Here is a 15,000-nt window from a genome sequence, read left to right as displayed (position 1 = left end):
AATATGGTATTGAGTTTTGATTTTCTCATAATATTTCAGTTATCATTGAAATGGCAGCATCATCTCGTGTTGCTATCTCTACACGACTTCAAACCAAAATCTTTTTAATTGGACAACCAGAGCCAAATCTTCCAGATAAAGTTCTTCCCTTAACATCTGATGTTTTAAAAACATTTTTTTATCATCTTAATTCAACCAAAAAGTCAGTGCCTGAAAGTCTTAAAACAACTGTTGATGAACTGATTATTATTTGGAATAAAGCCCGTATTCCGACAGCATTTCATCCGAATGTAGTCTTAAAGTTGAAAACTTTAGTCCAGGAATTTAAATTAATAAAAAAAAATAAATCCAGATTGTCAGATTCTCAGAAATCGAGAGAGAAATCATTTACAGACACCATTGGCCTACTTTTTGACATTGCCCACAAGGATGCTGAAACCATGATCAGAATTGAAGAAGATAAAGAATTTTTATTGGATCAGAGATGTCAGAGAAAAATGGTGATGTTTGGAGAGGACAAAGAACTTTCAAAATTAGAAGAAAGAAATGAAGCAAGGAAACAAGCAGAGAGAGAACGAAAGCTAAAAGAAGAGCAAAGACAATCTGGTGCGAGTGCAATAGTTCCTGTTATTGAACCTTTACATGACGAAAGTTATAGTGATGACAACGATAACGATGCTGTTGATAATGACAAAATGGTTGATAGAGATTTTGAGATAGAAATCCCTGTTTATTACAGACAACAAGTCAGTAAAGCAAGTTCTTCAGGGTCAGCTGAATCAAGTTTAGCAAGTACTCCAAAACGACAATGTATCTTAGATACAATTCTTGACTCGCCTGATGTTTCATCAACATTAGACAGAATTAATCTATCTGACACAAAATTTACTATACTAGCAGCAGCAATTGCAAGGGCTGGTGGACAGAACCTTGATGATGGATCATTGTCACGTTCTACAGTCCGTAGAAAACGAACCTATCATCGATCAAATATTGAAGCCACTATTCGAACTGAATTCTGCGATTTGGACAAACCACCATTAATCGTCCACTGGGATGGCAAACTGATGATAGATCGTACAAATTCTGCAGCCCCTAAAGCAAATGTTGACCGGCTATCTGTAGGTGTGACAGGTCACAATGTTGACAAAATACTTGGAATAGCAAAACTATCAGCTGGAACTGGAGAAGCCCAAGCAAAAGCAGTTATTCATCTGCTTAATTTCTGGGACATAATTGGTGATGTTATTGGAATGAGTTTTGATACTACAGCCTCTAACACTGGCTCCAAAAATGGTGCATGTGTAGTTCTAGAGAAACATATAGGTAGAAATTTGTTATATTTTGCTTGCAGACACCATGTTCATGAGATCATAGTAGCAGGAGTGTTTGGATCACTATTTGGACCATCATCTGGTCCCAACATACCTCTTTTCCAGAGATTTCAGCAATATTGGCCCAAAGTTAATCAAGGAAATTTTAAACCTCTGGATGACATTCGAATGAAAATACCCCTGGTGCAAGAACTACAAAATGAAGTGATTGCATTCCTCAAAGAAAACCTGCATGTTAAAATGCCAAGGGATGACTACAAAGAAATCATGGATCTCTGTCTGTTAATACTTGGAAAACTGCCTGATCAAGAAGAGAAAAATTATCATTTCAAGATCCCTGGTGCTTATCACATGGCTCGCTGGATGGCCAAGGTTATTTATTGTTTTAAGATTTATTTCGTGAAGAGTTCAAGTTGACCACAAAAGAGGAAAAAAATCTCTGTGAATTTTGCTTATTTGCTAGTCTGGTTTATGTAAAATCTTGGATATCATGCACAAATGCCAGCGATGCTCCAGTTAATGACTTGTTTCTGTTTCAGCAACTTAAGCAGTTTGCAGTTGTGAATAAAACGATTTCCGAAGCAGCAGTCAAGAACTTTTAAAACCATTTGTGGTACCTTTCACCAGAATTGGTCCCACTAGCTTTGTTTTCAAACAAACTTCAAACGGAAGAGAAGCGAAAAATGATTTCCAACATGAAATTTCACGGTGAGAACTGGTCTGAAAGGTTGATCAAATTAAAGAACATTGAAAGTCTAGAGAAGAAATCTCTGGACATGCTGGTGACATCAGTTTCAGCAAGTGCGTTGCGGTCAATGAAGGTTGATATTGATTTTCTGTTCAACAACGATCCAGCTACCTGGAATGATTCCCCAGAATACCAAGAAGGAAAAAATTTAGTATATTCATTGAAAGTAGTAAATGATGCTGTCGAACGATCTGTGGCTTTAATGTCGATGTTTAATGAATCGATTACAAGGAATGAATCTGAAATGCAGAGGTTAATTCAGGTGGTTGAGGATCACAGAAAGCGAGTGCCAGATGCCAGAAAGTGTACTCTGAAGAGTTATAGTCCTCGCTAGCATTAACATTGCACGAACTATAACATTACGATAATTAAATGTTAATTGCTCATATGTTTTTTTGTTTATAATTCGTATTTTAATCAATGACAAAGAGTCAAAAATCCTAGTGTTTTATTTTGGAAAAATTCTGATATAACAAAAACCGCAGAACTTTAGTCGTATTGCAGTATTTTATTTCATTAATTTCTCTGCTAATAAACCAGTCTAAAGTGGATGTGGATTGTAATTTGTATTCAGAATTTAATATTTAGAGATAATTAAAACTGATCAAATCTGAAAAATCTAATTAACTGGGTTTTAGAAATTTGTGGAACTTTGTTACTTTTTCCATGTTTTTCACATTTTTCGTAAAACTTTATGGTCATTGAGCACCCCCTAAACATTATCTGATTGGAAAGATTTTTTGCACAGTTAATTACTATGTCAAATGGCACAAAATAAACAACTATGCAATCAAATCTGAAAAAAAAATTTTTTTGGACAGCCCTATATATATATATATATATATATATATATATATATATATATATATATATATATATATATATATATATATATATATATATATATATAATCAAATCCTCAATATTTTCTTATAAAATATATATAACTGTTACCAATGCCATCATGTGTTTATTTATATTATCACTGTTTTAATAGTTGTAAGACCTGCAAAGCACCTTTTTGAATCTATTTGATACCCTTAAAAGTATTTAGCCATCTAGTACCATGGAACAAAATATCATCATAATATTGCATCAAATTATTAGAAGGGAATACTAGACTTTGAAAAAATCCTAGATTTGTTTTTAAACCATGGTCAAAAATCAATTTAATTATCATTTAAGTTCAATGGCTGACTCTGAAACATCATAGTTTAAGTCAAAAAAAGTCCAATGATTTTGGCTGTAGAAACTGCAGCAAATGTCAAAGAATATCTTGATGTAAAATTATCAATACAAATTATAGAGAATGTTCTAAAAATGAATGATTTTTAAAACATTTTGTTATACAAAAAGTTTTAAAGTTGCACAAAAATAATCAATTGTTTTGGAATAAGGTATTAAAAAATGTAATGGTAACAGTTACACATGGAGGTAGTGTTATGATGCTATGGGGCTATTTCTGGTGTAAGGAAACTAGTTTGCTTCTTGTCTAGTTTGTTTTTGGTCTAATTTTTGCTTGGGTTACTGAAACAATATATCTTCATGATATTAAACTAAAAAATATATTGACCCAGTTTTTTCGTTTATTTTCGAAAAAAAAATTCTTTTTTAATTTTGCTTTATGTTGTTATAATAAAACATTTAATCATTTTTGAAATGTTACCAAATGCAGCATTAAAATAAGTTGATAAATAATGCTACAATAAATCAAAATTATTTAAACAACAAAAAGCATCTGAACTAGTATTTAAATTATGCGCCAAATGTTTATTTCCAAGCTGTGCATCTCTTTTCTATTGATTTTCAGTTTAAACTGGCATACTGTGTGAGCAGGTGCAGGTGCCATATCTTGTTGAAACGCCACCATCCTTTCCAAATAATCAGAAAAATGATAAAAATAGAGGAGATTTCATCTTTTTGACTGTTACATTAGTACATAGAATTATTATTTTTGTTCAAAAATGAAAGTTATCAATTTTTTGAATTTTATTTACATGTTAGATGACTCTGCATTTACTGCTGATACCACATTTGTACCTACTACTTCAAAAAAGTCTCTTCAAGAAGGTGATCAATCAAAAATGCTCCTGTTTGACAATATCAGACAACCCAATAAAGATGCACTATCTGCTGAAATGCTTCAGCAACAGTTCAGGAGAATGCGCCTTATACAAAAGGTTTTGTTTTTAAACGGTTAATTTATTAATTATATATAGTGGCCTAAATTTTTGGCATTGACTATTACCTTAAATATTGGTAAATAATTTTTTTTCAGATTATTAATATACATGAAAATTACAGTGGTAATTTTAATATCATTATCATAGAATAAATAAAATTTGTAAAATCCTGAGAGTATTGATAAGAAGTAGCTTATTCATGTGTTCAAGGTGGCATTAAAAGGTATTTAAACTAGGCTGGATCTAAAAGTATGAAATCAAAGTCCCAACCCCTTCTCACCAATGTTCACAAATAGAAGAGTCGAATCGTGTCAGTATCATAAAAAACGAAATCAAGTAATTGGATTTTTAATGATTAAAGTTACTTTCAACTATTAAGAAAAAAAATTGAGCAATTAGCAAAGGTGGATTAGTGATAAATTTTAGACCAACTATGTGGTCTTTGGGGGCTTTTGGCAGTAAAAAAGCAACTGATTTACAGCATAAATATTACCAGCAAAAAATATAGAGATACTTCAAGTTGCATATCAGAATCCAACAACTTAATGTCAAGAATTTTACTTTTGTTCAAGATTTACAACATGTTACTCTTAAGAGTACCAATTACTTGGCTAAAGGGTTGAATAGGAAGTTTTCACTTTGGACTACAAACAGCCTTTTCTCCTTCATTGAAAATATAAAACTCTATAGAGAGTTAAAGAGCTCAAATTACACAAGATTTAGAGAACATTTTTATAGAAATCTGGGATAATCTAAAGTTGTTAGTCAATGTTATGAACAATGGAATAAATCAATTTATTGATATCAATCACAACGTAACAAGCCACCAAATTACGTCATTTTGTTAGGATTTTAATATACTTTCAGGAAAAAATACTTTTAGTTTTTATAGTCATAAGAGATCACTGCCAAATTGTCACATGTATTATAAATATTATATTTTATTTTTAAAGTAATTCTTTTTTGTAGAATGTTGACAGTGAGGCACCACCTAAAAAGCAAAGTAACTCTCGAAATCTCTCACCTCTTCAGTTTCCAGGGCACAAAAGTGACAAAACCTCATACTTTATGTCTCAACAAATTCGAATGGTAAAGAAAAATAAAATTACTGAAAATTATTTAAAACAGTTTCAGCTAGTTTTTAAAACAGTTTCGTTTATTGATAATAAACAATAGTATTGATTATTGATCTGAAGTTTTTCCCAATTAAAAGGCAATTTTAACATGTTCATACTTGATGAATGATCTGTATGTTGGATTTTAACATTGGTTAAATATTTGTGCATGTCTTTAAAATTTGTTCCAGGAACTTCAAAAACAAAGATCATATTTGCTGTCTGATTCTAAAGAAGCAGGTCTGAAATTTTCTAACCAAATTAATCTTGAGTTTTTTCATTTTCACATTGAGTTTTGTATATAGTTTAAATAGGTAACTATTATAGATTACCTATAATATCTGTTATTACATAGAATTGATTGAGTACTTTAAATTTTTCTGCTCTAAAATACCTAACTAATTGTAAGTTAGAAAATGTTATTGTAATTAAGTTACTATTGCTGAATTGGTAATAGTATAGGTTGCACTTATCATATCTTGATTCTTGCAGTGTACTTTATGGCATCCAAAGCTGTGTATATATTTATACTTATGTGTTTATACTTCTATATAACAGTAAGAAGAATTTTTATAATGTTATTTTAGGTCTTCCAGAAAGTATTGAAAATTACCATGGTTTGCATCCTTTGGAAAACATAAAAAATCCCAAACAAGTACATAAGTTGCTGTTTTTTCTCAGTGTTGTAATGTTGTTGTAAAATTAAAAGTTTTAGTGGGTTAATTTTTGTTAGTAATTGTTTCTTTGATTTTTTCTCTCTACTTGTGTTGCTAAAACCAATATATGCTCTAATAATTTGCAGTTGAATAGATAAAATGCTTCACATTTTTATGCAAACTTTATTCAAATAATGTTAAGTATTAGCTCAAATTATGTTGTAAGTGCTTTTCTATTAGTAATTATAGTACAGTTTGCATTAAACCTAATGTTTATTTGCAAAAAAATAACTTTATCTTAATAATTATTTGTAAAATAATCACTTTATCTTAATTATTTGCAAAATAATCACTTTATCTTAATTATTTGCAAAATAATCACTTTATCTTAATAATTATTTGTATAATAATCACTTTCACCAAAAAAATAAAACCTTTGGCAAAAATTTTATTTTTCTAGATGAAAGTTAATTTTTAAAATATCATTTACATAGAGTAGCTTCCGCCAAAAAAATAAAACCATTTGTAAAAAATTTATTTTTCTTGTTGAATGTTTTTAAGATAATTATAAGGATATGTTTTAGGGTCAAAAGTTGCTTGGGTATGTATCATCATGTTACCGTGTAATGAATTGTAAAGATGGCCTACATTATTGCATGAGAAGAGTTCATGGTATGAATATTTAGTTATATTTAGTAACTCATTCTTCAGGGAACTGGTCATATGAAATGCAGTTCTATGTGCTTGTGGTTGTATGTATATTTCATCTGAAAATTTTAGATGGGGGTTAATTTTTCAAGATGCATAAATGCAAAGGTGTGAAAGCATGAAGAAATGGTCAAAGGTTTACTGTAAATAAAACATCAGTTTTTATGCAAATCTACATTTTTATTTGCTAACTTGGCGTTCCAGTTTTTATGTTTAAAATGTTGGTGTCCTTCCAACTTTATAAGCCTATTTGCTAATACAAATTGTTTAAGAACATATCTCACATAACTTAATGACCCTATTAGCTAGTACTTAGCCAGATCTATTTTGCTTATACACAATTTTACAAATACTATTCATGGAGGTGTAGCTTGGATATACAAAGTTCTGCTGCTTTCTCTGTGATTAGGACAGCTGTACAAAGCTTTTTTTTGCATATTTAAAATTGGCCAACTCATTGTGCTTATGTTCCTGCTCAAAAAATATATTTCATCATCAGTTAGATTCAAAATTTTTCTTTCCACCATATAGAAATTGCATATCATGGAAGGCATTGTAAATGATAATAATGGGGAAGTATTCCAATATCTTAACAAAAATTTCTAGGCAATAGTAAACCAAAAAATAAAAGAATGAATTTTAACTGGCCCTAAAGCTAACGAAGTTATGTCCACAATGCATTTCTTGCATTCTTGTTTTTTTTTTTCCTAAAAAATCTTATAGACATTAATAAAGAACATAGTGAACAACTTCATCAGAAAAATTAAGAGTGAAATGGAGTACCACAAATATGGCTGATTACTGTTTTTATTAAAGTGTAAGGGCTAGTGGAAACATTTTTATGAAAATGCAAAAAAAAAACAAAGAAAAAAGGTGTTTTTCTCAATAACCTGATGTGATGATAAAATTGTGAATACAATTGATATAAGTGTAAAAAATGTTGAAAGAAAAAAATGTTAAAATATGCTATTAAGTTAAAGAATAAAGAAAAAACACTTTTTTAAAATTATTTGTTCTGAAAATTTATCTGATTTTTAATATCTCAATACTATAAGTTGAAACAAATTTATTTAGGATTCCGGCTTTTAAACCCAAAAGCAGTCAATAATGTTGAGCTATGGAAGAAAGTTGTGAATTCTAATATTGTACAGCTAAAAGAAGCATTTACAACAAAAGCTTTTGGTGATACATGTATGAAGCTTGTAAATTCTTTCTTTTTTTTTTTTTTTTTTTTTTAAATCTCTAATTATTAGAAATAAAGAAAAAGGTTTTATATTGTAGCTCTTGTTTTCATTTACAATTATTATCCTGGTGCTGAAACACTTATGGCTCGGCATTTTACTGGACCTGAGACAAGAAGCCCTACATTAATTGACATAAACTCATGGTCTATGCAACAAAGTTCAGCATCATCATCCGCATCTTTAAGAAATTTTAATACAAAAAAGTCTACACAAAAAGTCATTCCTGAGCGATTAATTTGGAGTTATGTAATCCAATTATCTGCAGCAATTCGACAAATACACAGTCAAGGTTTATGCTGTAGAGTTATAGACCCATCAAAGATTTTACTTATTGGAAATTCAAGGCAGTAGATTCTTTTTAATTGCTTTTTTAACAATTTTTAAGTGTTTAAAGATCAAAGAGTGTTAATCTTACAAGGTGACATTGTTGACTAGTTAAAACCAATCTTAATTTATTGGATATTTGTACTTTATTACAGCAAAGGGAAATGAATGTATATTTCATTGAGTAGCTAATTTTAGAAGACTTTTTTAAAAATTAAATATTTGAAAATTCTTTCTTACGTCTAATTTATTTTGGTCTAATGATTAGTACTATTTCAATATTATAGGCTGCGCTTAAACTGTTGTGGAATTTTAGATGTACTAACCTCTGATGCTTCAGACCCTACTACATCTTCACTAATGTCACACTATCAAGTATGATTCTTGTCTCTTCACTATATTTAAAATCTGTTCTAAGACTTATTTAATGCAAGTTTTTTTTCTTATTTTGCAGCAAGAGGACTTAGTATCTCTTGGCAAATTGATACTTGCGCTTGCTTGCTATACGGTTGAGGCTGTTCACAGAGATAATATGCAACACTCACTTGAATTTGTTGCAAGGCATTATTCTAATGATCTTAAAACACTGATATGGTATATTTTTTAATCATGTCTAGTTACACAATGTCATCTCATTTTTGAGATATGAAGTTTAAATAATTATATTTTGTTGTTACAATGATAGAGGAATATTTGATTTAAATAGCCTAAGTTTTTTATAATTGCTTTCAGTTTGCTAAGGACATTTGATCTCATATACCGATTTCAGATGTATCAGTTGAAGACATCTTTTAATTTAGGCATCTGTTAAGCAGTCAAATTACTTCAAATCCTCATAACATAAATGAAGTTATGCCTGTAATTGGAGCCAGATTTTACAGCCAGCTTGACTCCACTCAAGCACGTTGTGATCTTTTAGAAAATGAACTCTCAAAGGTGGAATTACTCTTAAGCTTTTGTTATGAATTTAGAGCTTTTGTTTTTAGTTTAAGAGATTTTCTTTTTTTTTCTTCTTCTTCTTTGCTATTAAGTCCTGTTAATTAAAAAAAGATTATATTCCTTGCAGTTTGTTAAAAATCTTTCAGTAATCTAAGGCTATACAATAAGTGCTTTTTATTGACCCATATAAAACATATAATTATGTTGAAAAACAACTGCCCTAGCTTTAAAAAAATGTGCTGCATGTTTTTCAAAACCATTAAAATTCTATTGTGTATGTAGAAAGTTATTAAATGTGTTTAGTTTGTATTTTTTTTGCATAAAGTTTAATGACACATTTTTTTTAATCATAGGAGCTTGATAATGGCAGGCTTCTTAGAATTCTAGCAAAACTTGGAACTATCTTAGAACGATCAGAGTATGGTTTAACTTTTTTTTTATTTTTAGTTCTACAGATTTTAATGTCCTTCTAATGCTCTTTATGATTTTTTAAACTATCAGCTTTTTAAATGAACAGGTTTAACATGGATCCAGAATGGTCAGAAACTGGTGACCGTTACTTGTTAAAACTTTTTCGTGATTACTTGTTTCATCAAGTAACAGAAACTGGTAGTGCATGGATTGATTTTGCACACATAGTATCTGTTTTAAATAAGGTAACACTTAGCTATTGTTTAGTTTTAAAATTTTTTATTTAGTGGAAGTCCTGTTTATTTTTATACTTTTTTCAAACTGACATTTTAGTGTCTGTGTTTTTTAATTAGTTGGATGCAGGTTCTTCTGAAAGAATTTGTCTGAGTTCCAGGGACGAGCAATCAATCTTAGTAGTCTCATATCATGATTTAAAAGCTTGTTTAGAAACAGCATTTTCTGAGCTAATTCAATCATCCGAGGTACCATAATTAAAGATTTCAGTTAAAGTTCTCGTCTTTGGTGTACTGAGCATATGAACTTACACTTTAACAATACATTGTATATGTTTGTAAATTTGTGTATTTATTCTTCTACAAAGAATGTAGAAATTCAGTCGATTAATATTCTTCTTCTGTATTTTTCGAAAGAATCAAAATGCTGGAACCTAGAAATGGATTTGTAGTTTTTAAAATACTCTTCTACTTTCGCTTCTTTTTTTTTTTTTTTTTTTTTTTTTTTTACTTTGTAATATTTTATAATGCATAAAAGGTTTAATGAATTTTATTTCTAAAAAGTATTTTTTTATTTTGTCAGCAAAATCAAGTTATTCTTTGAAGAATTAATAGATGAAGTAACCACCAACCTCAAAACTTTTATAGAAATTCATTTTATATTTTCATGCATTAGGTTTTATTAGTAATTTTTTTCTTGTTGCTTTCTGTTATTGTTGCTGTTGATAACTGCAAATACATATCACCCATTTTGTAAATGATAAGGCAACCATGGTCTTAATTTCTTTACATGAAACCTTTTTATATTTCAGCCTTTTTAAAGAATTTCATTTTTTAACTAGTAAATATGAAAGAGTAATTACTTGCTTTTTACAAAAAAAAAAACTTTTTAGTGTGTCATGTTTGCCTTATTAAAAAGGATTTTTCATTCCATTTGGGTATATTTTTCTTGAATATTATCTATTTTGTTTTGGCCAATGACTTATTGGATTTCTTTTGAATGTGTCAAAAGACTAAGAAATGTTGAATTTTAATAATGCAGATTTTTCCCATACAATGTTATTTAAATGGGAGTTATTTCTATAGATTATTTGTGAAAACTGAAAGGAGTGATGTATATTATTTTGAGTATTAGTTCTTCATTTATATAAGATATCATATATATATATATATATATATATATATATATATATATATATATATATATATATATATATATATATATATATATATCTTTGTGTATGTATATATAAAGGACTTGTAGGTCCCAGACTATTTGTACAACATTTAAATATAACTAAAATATATATAATATTCAGTAATTTGGTGTTGTAGTATGCTTGTCCTCCTAATTATCTTTGAATTTTACAATCTCTTTTTAAAAATCAATATTTTGTATTTTATATTTTAAGATTTTTTTTAAAGATGTCTAAAGAGTTGCCAATAATTGATGTGTCATGTCTTTCAAAATACATTGATTTTCAATTTAAAAATGAAGATTTCATTGCTGACAAAGAAATCCAAAATCTGACCCTTGCTTTATACAATTCATTTTCAAAGTGGGGTTTTGTGTATGTAACAGGGCATACTATTGATCAAAGTGAAATCACTGAAACCTTTGAAAGTGCAAAATGTTTTTTTGAACTTGAAAGTCATGTAAAAGAGCAGTTTCTTCGATCAAGTGAACAAAACAGTGGCTACGTGCCATTTAAGTTTGAGACTTTTGAAAAAGAACGTCCATATGATTTAAAAGAATGCTTTCAATTCCAATGCAATTTTACAAAACCAGAGTTGTTAGAAAACTTCTGTCCAAACTTCACTCAATCAAATTTTTACAAATCTTGTGAATCATTTACATATCTTTTGTTAAGAGTGCTTGCTTTATGTCTTATTCCAGAAAATATTGATTTTTTTATTTCCAATCATCATCTTAGCAATGCTGAGCTGAATCCAACTACTTTACGGCTGTTATATTACCCATCAATTTCTGAACAAAGTAGCATTTTAGAAAATCAGCTGCGTTGTGGTGAGCATTCAGATTATGGAACAGTTACACTTTTATTCCAAGATGATGCAGGGGGCTTACAGGTTGCTAATTTTTTCTTTTAATTTAATTTTTTTTTTTAATTTTTTTGTTGTAATATATTGAACACTGTAACTGTTTTTTTTTAGGTCTTTTTTACATTCATCTATTTGTTTCTTAATATTTATTTGTTTATTATTATTATTATTTTTTTTTTTTTCTTTTTTTTTTTTTAGGTGGTCTCCCCATCTGGAGAGTACATTGATGTTACACCTGTTCCAGGAAGTATTGTTATAAATACTGCTGATATGATTGAGCTTTGGTCTTCTGGAAAGTTAAAATCAACTAGACACAGAGTTGTCATTCCAAATCACCATGATAGAGCAAGGCAATCACTTGCATTTTTTGTTCATCCAGATAATGACATAACAGTTTCACCTCTGGATGGATCAAGAGACTTTAAAAGTGTTAACCCAAAGGAATATTTAATGAAGAAGTTTAGTGAAACATACTGAAATCTACCAGTATAAATCTTAACTTTACAGATTTAAAGTTCTTGATTTTTCTTTTTGATATGAAATTTTATTTGTTTACTATTAAGATAAATTTGTAAAATATTTTTATAAACTTTTTATGATTGAAATTTTCTTAAATTTGATGTTCTTTTATAAAATATATATATATTTTTTTTTTATTTGAAAAAGCATAGCGCAAACTGAATTTCATGGTACAAAATAAAATTTGTTTGAAATCACATCTCTCAATGTACTCTCCAGTATCAGTTATTTTTTACTTGAGGGTCAGAAAGACCACACTTTGGTGAAGGTTTTATTTCATACCATTCATTTATTTGTTAATGCATATAATTAAAGTATGCACTATTTATAAATATTTAAAATATTTTTTTTTTGTGTTGAACTATTATATTAAGTATTGTACCTTTTAGTTTATCCAAATAACTGGTTTCCTAAAAGTATTTATCAGTAAAATAATCATTTACACACTAATTTTAGTTTTCTTAATAAACTATGGCATATCATTCTAATGACATTCTGACAAGTGAAGAAAACCTCAAAGGTAAAGTAATCATTTTTCTTATGTCTTTTTTTACTCTCTCTCAAATTCTTATGAACTTTTTTTTTTAACTCTTGGTTTGTTTCTCTGGCAATGTTAATAAAATTAGAAAAATTTTTAAACTGATTTTTTTCATTAGTTGAGCTTAATTCTTTGAGATACTTTTGAAATCTGTTTTCATTTATTATAAGCCAAAGTTATCTATAGTTTAAAAAATTTGTTAGTTTTAAACAAGAATTATCTGTAATTACAAAGTTTCTATTAAGCTTAGTAGAACTTTTTTTAATCCATGGATTTTATGTAAAGATTATAGGTATATAATTTATATTACTAAAGTTTTTGTCCAGTTTTTAATTAGAATTATTAACTAAGTAGAATTATTAACTATAAATATATTATTACTTATAAATAGATTATTACTTATAAATAGTTTATTGATATAATATATTATTATTAATATAATAATATATTAATATAAATATATTATTAATTATAAATTAAATATAAATTAACTATAAATATATTATGAATTATAAATAAAGTTATTAACTAAGTTTCTCCCTAGAATTAAAGTGTCAGGATTTGTTTTCTACAAGTGATAAAAACTGAGTATAGAGTTTAAAAGTTGAAAAGCCATAACTGTTAAAGTAAGACAATAGAAGAGAGTCAGCAATCTTTGTTGTCTGCAAACTGGATTGTTCTGCTGTTAATAAATTTTAAACTGTATATAACCCTCTCAAAAATACTAAAGAATTACTAGAAGATATGATTGAAAGATAAAAAATTCCTTTCTTCCTGATAAAGGTAAAGTATAATGGCAGAAATTATGTATAAACAGAACCTAACCCTTAATCTTAATAATCTACATTATATATTTTAAAAAATTTCAATCAATATTATTACATTAGGATTCAGTTAAAGCAGAAGAATTTAAGATTTTCTTGAAAGTTAGGAAATTCCCTTAAATTCTTTGAATTCTTTATAATCTGGGAAACTGCCTTGATCTAATTTGTTAAATTTAAAAACCAAAAAGTTTGCTTTTTTTTTTTCAATTGATATTTTATTTTTTAAGAGATGATCTTTTTCAGGCAAATAGATATTAATAAACTTGAAAGAGAAATGCATGTTGATTTAGGATGCTATTCTTTAAAGGTTTAAACATCATTCAACAAATATTAAAGAAAAAAACAAATTCAATGACAATGAAAATAATTCTTATTTTCATTGTCATTGCATTCGTTCTCATTATTTATTTTGCATCTCATAGCATGATGTTGTATTAAATCATCATATAAAATAGGTAGGGTTCTAAACAGCACCTGCACATAGAAATATAATTTTTTTTGTGATTTGTTCTCCACTCCCATGTTTTTTTTGTTTTTTTTTTTGTCTTAACATTTCCTTATTTTTGTTGGGTTTAATGTCAATTGTTACCCTAATATATTTTCTTATCATTTTCTTTTCATTTCCTTTGTGTTTTAGGCATTGTTAATCGGTTGTCAAATACTAGTGAAAGCCAAAGAATTGGTTGCCGAAAGTGTGGCCATGGTATAGTGTTTTCTTTTTTGTTTCTATTCTATTTTAAACTGAGTTCTACCTTCAATATACAACTAAAAAATGTAATTTTTTAAAAATCCTCATAGAACATTTAGTTGATAACTTTTAATTATTGAAAATTTTTTGGATATTTGTTAAGCTGGTCATTTGACTTTCCAATGTTACAATACATTACAAAATAACTCTCAGTTGCTCGATGTTGAATCTACAACCTCAGATTCTGATGATGAGTTAAATCAATTGGAGAAGCTCCTTGAAGAAAAAAAACGAAAAGAAGCAGAAAGTAATGTCTTGCTTTTTATTGCTTTATAATGGTTTAATTAGTCTCTGTTATATTCTTGTTTCTGAAATATTTTTTAGTAAAAAAGAAAAGAAAGAAAGAAAGAAAAAAGTCAAGGTATCATTTTAGTTTTATTTTTAGAAAAGTTGTTTGAGACAATATATATATATA

At 28.2% G+C, this 15,000-nt stretch overlaps 5 protein-coding genes across 7 annotated transcripts in view; all 5 read left to right on the top strand.

Annotated features, from left to right (window-relative positions):
* Positions 1–1,941, top strand: part of LOC149891673 (uncharacterized) — a 2,437-nt gene extending 496 nt beyond the window's left edge. Inside the window, exons 2-3 of the mRNA XM_090079031.1 lie at positions 40–1,706; positions 1,874–1,941. Coding sequence (XP_089935157.1) covers positions 51–1,706; positions 1,874–1,936 — 1,719 coding nt within the window. The 5' untranslated portion in view covers positions 40–50 and the 3' untranslated portion in view covers positions 1,937–1,941. The remainder of the gene's footprint in view (positions 1–39; positions 1,707–1,873) is intronic.
* The window catches only part of LOC145198088 (PAN2-PAN3 deadenylation complex subunit pan3-like), an 11,976-nt gene extending 1,275 nt beyond the window's left edge, over positions 1–10,701 (top strand). Inside the window, exons 2-14 of the mRNA XM_090079030.1 lie at positions 4,087–4,262; positions 5,235–5,354; positions 5,572–5,620; positions 5,968–6,035; positions 6,621–6,708; positions 7,819–7,935; positions 8,026–8,332; positions 8,600–8,687; positions 8,767–8,906; positions 9,113–9,248; positions 9,605–9,669; positions 9,769–9,907; positions 10,016–10,701. Of these exons, the coding sequence (XP_089935156.1) occupies positions 4,087–4,262; positions 5,235–5,354; positions 5,572–5,620; positions 5,968–6,035; positions 6,621–6,708; positions 7,819–7,935; positions 8,026–8,332; positions 8,600–8,687; positions 8,767–8,906; positions 9,113–9,248; positions 9,605–9,669; positions 9,769–9,907; positions 10,016–10,153 (1,631 nt within the window). The 3' untranslated portion in view covers positions 10,154–10,701. The remainder of the gene's footprint in view (positions 1–4,086; positions 4,263–5,234; positions 5,355–5,571; positions 5,621–5,967; positions 6,036–6,620; positions 6,709–7,818; positions 7,936–8,025; positions 8,333–8,599; positions 8,688–8,766; positions 8,907–9,112; positions 9,249–9,604; positions 9,670–9,768; positions 9,908–10,015) is intronic.
* The window catches only part of LOC149891668 (E3 SUMO-protein ligase ZBED1-like), a 588,790-nt gene that overhangs the window by 455,986 nt on the left and 117,804 nt on the right, over positions 1–15,000 (top strand). The gene's annotated exons all lie outside the window — the stretch shown is intronic.
* LOC145183593 (uncharacterized) lies at positions 11,282–12,663 on the top strand. Its single transcript, XM_090079216.1, has 2 exons — positions 11,282–11,983; positions 12,155–12,663. Exons 1-2 carry the CDS (start codon positions 11,321–11,323, stop codon positions 12,431–12,433), a joined length of 942 nt encoding a protein of 313 aa, XP_089935342.1. The 5' UTR covers positions 11,282–11,320; the 3' UTR covers positions 12,434–12,663.
* The window catches only part of LOC145188356 (uncharacterized), a 9,065-nt gene continuing 6,953 nt past the window's right edge, over positions 12,889–15,000 (top strand). For all 3 annotated transcript variants that reach the window (XR_016449930.1, XM_090079217.1, XM_090079219.1), the window contains exons 1-4: positions 12,889–12,995; positions 14,475–14,540; positions 14,689–14,832; positions 14,910–14,946. Coding sequence is in view for 2 of the 3 variants with exons in the window: in XM_090079217.1 (XP_089935343.1) it covers positions 12,947–12,995; positions 14,475–14,540; positions 14,689–14,832; positions 14,910–14,946 (296 nt within the window). In the remaining variant the exon portion in view is untranslated. The remainder of the gene's footprint in view (positions 12,996–14,474; positions 14,541–14,688; positions 14,833–14,909; positions 14,947–15,000) is intronic.

The sequence above is a fragment of the Hydra viridissima genome, unplaced genomic scaffold (assembly GCF_058129835.1).
Source record: "Hydra viridissima isolate aposymbiotic clone 2 unplaced genomic scaffold, HvirCarnegie_v1 scaffold_2, whole genome shotgun sequence".
Lineage (NCBI taxonomy): Eukaryota > Metazoa > Cnidaria > Hydrozoa > Anthoathecata > Hydridae > Hydra > Hydra viridissima.
This window is presented reverse-complemented; position numbering and strand designations above follow the sequence as displayed.

What these genes read in the sequence shown, in the direction of transcription:
- LOC145183593 (XM_090079216.1), top strand. Translation starts at nt 11,321, where the DNA reads ATGTCTAAAGAGTTGCCAATAATTGATGTGTCATGTCTTTCAAAATAC. An exon ending in ATGATGCAGGGGGCTTACAG is followed by an intron (nt 11,984 to 12,154) that starts GTTGCTAATTTT and finishes TTTTTTTTTTAG; the next exon opens with GTGGTCTCCCCATCTGGAGA.